The sequence below is a fragment of the Macrobrachium rosenbergii genome, chromosome 16, assembly GCF_040412425.1.
Source record: "Macrobrachium rosenbergii isolate ZJJX-2024 chromosome 16, ASM4041242v1, whole genome shotgun sequence".
Lineage (NCBI taxonomy): Eukaryota > Metazoa > Arthropoda > Malacostraca > Decapoda > Palaemonidae > Macrobrachium > Macrobrachium rosenbergii.
In genome coordinates, this window is record NC_089756.1 from 14,661,226 (window position 1) to 14,668,725 (window position 7,500).

Below are 7,500 nucleotides of genomic sequence, written 5' to 3' on the forward strand. Positions count from 1 at the left end.
AACCAGGCATGGGTGGAATGACTAATACCCAGCTTCCAACGACAATGGCCTCCCAAATGCCTAATCAGGGTAACCAAATGGACCTCATGAACCACGTAGGACACATGAACCAGATCAACCAGATGCAGAGTGCCATGAGCGCCCAGGGAGATAAGAACCTCACAAACATCATGCATGGCACCCAGCTCCAAGCCCATCAGAACACGCACCAGCCACTCGGGCAAAACAGCCCGTACCAGGACCATCTTCACCAGCAGCAGCAGCAGCAGCAACAACACCCGAACCAACAGCAACAGCATCAACAACAGCATCAGCAACAGCATCAGCAACATCAGCAGAATCAGAATCAGCCTCACCTTCCATCGGCATCATCTGCACTTAGTGGTCTTAGCAGTCTTTTTGGCCTTCAGAAGAATCGACCAGGTAATGTGTTTCTCATTCCTAAATCTTTGTCTTTAAGTGAATAAAGTAAATAGACGTTCACTCTTTTTGAATCAAATAATAATAATAGACACTAAAATAAAGCCTACACAATTTTACGAGGAACTTATTACTTCAATAACTGCAAGCTTTTATACGAGAAAGTTGTCATGGGCAGTGGTTGCTTAATAACTGTGTGAGACAGTTTTTGTGTGAAAGGAAATGGTTTTTTGTATGTAAGGCTACAAATGTCTATTTGTCAATGACTTTTGAGATGTAAAGAGTTTATGAAACTTCATGCACAATTCAAATGAATATGTGGACGAATTGCATTAATGTATATATATCAAAGTGAAAGTTCTGTTACTGATTTCAATGGGTTATTATTGAAAGTCAAGAGTAACTTGTTAAGGAAGATCACTTTTAGGTATTCACATTTTTTTAAAAATAGCAGACCTATGATAGGATCGCTGATAAAAACGCTTAACTGGAGATAGTGAAGAATACTGTCGCTGAAAGAGATTTTACAGTTTGAAAATTTAAAAAAAATGTAAATAGACACCATATGACTGCTGACACTTTTTTGTACACTGATTTTTGCTTATAATTTTTTTCTGTCTGTCACTATATATCTCTTTCCTAGACAAGCTATATCTCCTACCCCATTATCGTACTATTCATTCATTCATTGCATCTAATCGTTATCATCATCAAGCATTCCATATCATGCCTGCACTCAGTGTTATCGCAAGAAACAAAAATTCTCTCAAAATTGTTTCTCGGTAAAACGATGATGTAAAGAGACCCGTGTTTTACTGAAGTCATGAAATATGACATAAAAAACAAGATTCTCGTGCGTATTTTTCCTCTTTTTTTTCTTTTGCTCTATGATCAGTCACTATCAAAAGGTTCCACTAATTTCCAAATCTCATTAACCATAAACGTGTTACTACTTTTAATGAATGGGTAAAGTGTTCTGGAAGACACGATATCTTTTGAAAATACCCTGCGTCATTGCTCATTTTGGACCAAACTGACAAAAACAATACACCGTTTAAAAAGGCTGGCCATTTCCCTTTTATGATTCAACAAAGAACTTTGTAAATAAAAACAAGACTTTTATAAAACAAGGTAGATATGGGTCCGTATCAAGGAAAATTCAAGTGCAGTTTAAGCCAAATTTCGTGATAATTTTACTTGCCTATAAGAGAAAATTGCATCAACTAGCAATGAACAAGAGTTTAGTCATCTCCAAGAAGTGAAGGATGGATCAATAAAAGGACAAACAATAATAGATGTGAGACTTCAGTAAGGCCAGGACTACAGCATGTTACCACTTATTATTTGTCAATCGAAACCTGAAAATTTCTTTTATTTTCTGATCCCCATGACAGATGAATATACTCTATATATATATATATATATATATATATATATATATATATATATATATATATATATATATATATATATATATATATATATATATATATACTGTACAATAAGAGGTTTCAAATAATGTGCCTCATCTAAAATTACCGGAGTTTAAGTATCAAAGGCAAATCACAAACACAAAGACCTCCATGTGCTATTTTAGGATTAACACTTACATGATTAAGAATAAATTTTCTAAAGAATGAATTGCATTTGTTCAAAATTTCATGTTGAATACCGTTAAATTTTAGTAATTGTAGAGTAACTAAGTTAAAAATTACTTCCATCTCATCCATCCTATCCGTAAGTCCATGAACTGATACTTAGTTTTGTCACTTTTTTCTATTTTAATCATATTTCTTCTTGATAATGTGAGGTCAGCTTGAGCTGTGCAGCAGCGATGAATCAGAAGTTATTATCGGTACAAACTGATTGCTATTCCACGCAGTATCAAGTATCATTGCTATATTATATTAGAATGAACTTACATATGGCCAGTCATTTACAATACAAGTCAACCTTATTTGAGCATTACTGATGAATCATGCAGTGCAGAGGCGCGCTTTTGTCTACACACAAAATGAACAAACTCAAGGTTACTTTATGCTTGTTAAACCTTTACAAGCTAATACTGACACGCCTCGGTTACAGGGGTTTTAACGAAGGTTACATTGACATTCATAAAAACAATAATCAGGCATTTATCCCTTAGACGTATCAAGTTCATATTAATTCTCATTTAGGTTCAAGTTGTGAGCCTAGGTGACTCAACATGCCTGAGGAAAGCGAGTCATTAATCTAATTAAAAAAAATTTTTTTTTTTCCAAAATATTTTCACGTCAATAAAGTTATATACAAATATGAAGGTCAACACATTCAGCAATATTACGCTCGGCATAAAACACTGTCATCTCAGTAACAAGCTTCCTCACGCAAACAAATAAACACAACTGAAATAGTTTTCAGTGGTAGCTGGTTATTTCAGGTTCTGTAAACATTATATATTTGACAAACATATAACGAGAGGTGTTGCCTGATGGATGTAAAACCTTAATACTATGTCTGTAAATGATTGGCTTCCTGCATTTGTTTCAGTTAGGAACATGGTGGGTAATTCCAGGATTTATGTAAGCCTCTCAACCTTGATATTATCAAAATTAGGCAGAATAATTCCCCTTATTTTGTTAAAGAAATAAAAAAAAAATAGTCAGAATACTTCCTCTTAATTTGTAAAAAAAAAAAAATAGGCAGAATAATCCCTCTTAATTTGTAAAAGAAATGAAAAATAGTCAGAATAATTCTAATTAGTAAAAGAAATAAAAAAAATAGTCAGAATAATTCCTCTTGATTTGTAAAAGAAATAAAAAAAAAAGTCAGAATAATTCCTCTTAATTTATTAAGAAATAAAAAATAATCTGAATAAATCCTCTTAATTTGTGAGAAATAAAAAAATAGTCTGAATAATTCCTCGTAATTTGTAAAAGAAATAAAAAAAATAGTTAGAATAATTCCTCTTAATTTGTAAAAGAAATAAATAACTAGACAGAATAATTCCTCTTAATTTGTGAAATAAAAAAAAGTCAGTGTAATTCCTCTTAATTTGTAAAATAAAAAAAAATAGTCTGGACAATTCCTCTTAATTTGTTAAAGAAATAAAAAATAGTCTGAATAATTCCTCTTAATTTGTTAAAGAAATAAAAAAAATAGTCTGAATAATTCCTCTTAATTTGTAAAAGAAATAAAAAAATAGAATAATTCCTCTTAATTTGTAAAATAAAAAAAATATAATCTGAATAATTCCCTTTCATTTGCAAAAGAAATAAAAAAAATAGGCAGAATAATTCCTCTTAATATGTACAAGAAATAAAATAATAGTCAAAACAATTCCTCTTATTTTGTAAAAGAAATCAAAGTCAATCATATTAATAGATGCCTAAAAATCTTTGTCGTGGTCAGCAGAGAGAGGAATCAATCTTATAATTTCGTTCACGTAGGAAAACGCTACTTTTATGCCATGTATAATACGTTAGGGCAGCCGTGTACATATCTGAATACGTGAATGTGTGAGTGTCTGTCTCTCCCTCTCCCCACAGCGAAAGCAACTGCTGCTGATGCCCTTTGTTTAAGAGCCCATTGTGTATTCTCCTCTTCTCCCAAAACACAGTTGTGCCTGTAACAAGACGTGACAAAATATTGGCCACTGTTACGTAACGAAAACTTCATTCTTCTTCTTTCTGATTTTTTTTTGTGATAATCCAGGAACCAGTCCAATTCCACCTTTGCATTAATGTTCTTCCTATTGTCCCTCTTGTCTTATCAACAGGCCTCATAGGTGACCTATTTAAAGGAAGTAAGGAATCTTGTCCAATTTTATATATACATATATTGAGCTAGTAAACAAATAGCTGTTAGTCTGAATGTCCCTTGCATATTTGATACTAATCTATCATTCGCATATTTACAGTTTGTGTTGTTAGAGCAACCAAATTGACATGAGTTTATATATATATCTATATCTATATATACTCTTTCTAACTTCTAACTGCTCTCTATTGTACGTAGAAGCCTTGCTTTTATTTCTCCTCATAAGTTCAAGGAATTCTGGGTATGATTGACGGACAGTAATGCGAAACAGAAATTAAAAGAAAATATGTGTGTATATCTTCATTTGTATATACATATATAAACGATATCTGCATACTTAAATGTATAGTATGTCCCCATCCATACGATATATTATATATACACATATATATATCTATATATATACATATACATATGTGTGTGTGCATATATATATATATATATATATATATATATATATATATATATATATATATATATATATACATATATATATATACATATATATATATATATACATATATATATATATATATATATATATATATATATATATATATAATTATGTATATAACGTATGTATGTGTATTCATACATATCAAATATATGTATATGAACATATATGCATATATTCCTTCGTTTTCATTTCTTTTCTTGATGGATGTCTGACCTACTGCTAGCACTTGAAATCACTGTTTTTTCATTTCTTTAGTTTTGTTCTCTTTCTCTTTGTTTTCGGATTTTTTCTGTTCTCTTTGTGCACTGCATATTCTCCTTTCCTTTGCCTTTCTTTCTCTTCCCTTGACTACCAAAAATTTCTGTGCCCGCATTTGGTATATGACAAAAAATCTCTTAGGAATGCTGCTTTTTAAAAATCAGTCATACATACTTTGAAATACATGTGCATATATATGTATATATGTATCATTTGTGAGAGTTGACGTCGGCCTGTGCAGAGTGTATACGCTGAAACATATGAATATGTATGCGCATACATGCTGCCCTGCCCTAAGACTCGCACACATACCGATACAAACCGAATACAGATACATTTGTATATACATATTACATATATACTACACGCAAGTTTTCTTTCTCTATATATATATATATCTGGTAATGGAAATCTATAAGAATCACCACTTTTAGCATCTTCCTCTGCACTCTTTTTTTCTTTTTCTTCACTCTCCCATCATCCTCATCCTCCTCCTCCTCCTCCTCCCACGACCCCCCCCAACAAAAAAATACCCTCCACCTTTTGAGTGAAACGTAGACTCGCAGGTATGTGCAACCAACGCTGCTTCATTCTGTGGAAATGTCCTACCTGTAGATGCATTAAGTAGGTCATTCATTTGAGCATAGTCAGAGGTCCCCCTTCCCCAAAACCTCCTTTTTTTTAACCAAAAAAAAAAAGAAGAAATAGATATTGATGGCTCTTTTATTTACTAATTGTCACTGTTTATTTCAGGAAGACCTCATTAGGGTTTCAGTAGGATTATTTTTGTATCACCTGCTTCCACATATGTAATGATTTGATATTACCAATTAGGTGTAATCGATTATCTCTTTAGTGTAATACTCTCTAGAAATAGGATATGTAGATGATAGTGTTGTTATTAATTGTATATATCTTAAAAACAACGATTTTCAAATCGTGTCATTTTCTCATCTTGACCCATTTCAATGTTCAATACGTCCAGTATCTTTAAGTTTAAGACAGTACTATAATCCATGGGTCTGAAATTGCCTACAATATCTCTATATCTTTTAAATATCTATAAGCTATTTACCACAAATTTTCTCAATATGCAGCAAACCGTCTAGAGTAGTTGACAAACCACTGCAAACGATTAACGATCAATTAACAAACGGGACCTAAAATACTAGTCATCCAACTTGCGACAATATTCAAGACTTAAAAAAAAAAAAAAAAGGCAACAAAGTAGCTCTGCTTTCTAATTGACGATCCTGTGTGTTCCGTGATGTTTGCCCTCCTCTCACGATACCCCCCAAAGAAAACGGAACCTTCCAAATAGATTTGTTCTTATTGATCGAGGATATAAAGCAACGGCTTTATCGCCGACTCCGAGCCTCCCTCGGGAAACGACATTCTTAAATGCGATCCCTTTGAGAAATTTTCATTAATTCTTCCTTTCCCCTCTTTTTTAATCTCCGTCTCTTTGGGCGAAGAGATAGAGGGGAGTTTCTGTATACTTTTCAACATTCAAAATAACCTGAGGTTTCCTAACGGTATATACGTAGAGCTTTCAGTGGTCAAGATGGTGTACTGAATGGACACCCTCCGAAAGGATTAACCGTTCACACTGAAAGTTGAAGAGTAACGAGTACTACTAAAAGTACAAAGATTTAAAAAGATAAATTATCTAAAACTTTAAATAATTGGCGGTGCGTTCAGTACATTACCAAAGGATAAAAACAATACATGCGTATACATAATGGAATTTACCTCCATTACCGTACGCCCATTGTAAAGGAAATGCGATATCATTCAAGCCGTCATCGCTTTACTGTACGTCAAATGATCTTGACTGCGCAAGGAATCACGAGAAATATCACAAATTAAAATTTTTCCACTTTCTATGTAATACATTTATGACGTGTATGTATATACCGGTATGTTTTTTAATGAAAATTTACAGTATATATATATATATATATATATATATATATATATATATATATACATATATATATATATATATAGAATATATGCTGTTTTATTAGGGACAATAGCTAATAATTTAACGATAACTGTATATTTTGGGTATGATATTATATATATATATATATATATATATATATATATATATATATATATATATATATATATATATATATATATATATATATATATATATATATATACAGTATATGTACTATACATATATGTATATATACATATACCTAAAAAAATTTAGTTATAGTTATATATGCATAACATTACACACACACACATATATATATATATATATATATATATATATATATATATATATATATATATATATATATATATATATATATTACACACACACGAGCCTCGATGGCTCAGTCGGTAGAGAAGCGGCCTAGGACTTCGTAGAGGTCCGTGGCGCGGGTTCAAATCCGCAGCCGACTGGTCAGAGAAGGCGAACACTTTGCTATCCGTGTAGATACCCCGGGGATTACGTATGTAATCAACGGATAGGTTTGCTGAAAGCAAATGGGTCTTACAGACTAATACACACATAAACAAAGCCACTCCAACATTTTCTAAAAACA

At 32.0% G+C, this 7,500-nt stretch overlaps 1 protein-coding gene across 17 annotated transcripts in view; it reads left to right on the forward strand.

Annotated features, from left to right (window-relative positions):
• LOC136847104 (uncharacterized) overlaps positions 1 to 7,500 on the forward strand; it is a 335,956-nt gene that overhangs the window by 246,435 nt on the left and 82,021 nt on the right. For 11 of the 17 annotated variants that reach the window (XM_067118428.1, XM_067118422.1, XM_067118421.1 and 8 more), the window contains 2 exons: positions 1 to 423; positions 4,178 to 4,204. The exon at positions 1 to 423 is cut by the window's left edge and continues 879 nt beyond it. The exons of 2 other annotated variants lie outside the window; for them this stretch is intronic. In XM_067118428.1, the coding sequence (XP_066974529.1) occupies positions 1 to 423; positions 4,178 to 4,204 (450 nt within the window). The remainder of the gene's footprint in view (positions 424 to 4,177; positions 4,205 to 7,500) is intronic. 4 more of the 17 variants (XM_067118418.1, XM_067118419.1, XM_067118420.1 and 1 more) reach the window with 1 other exon arrangement.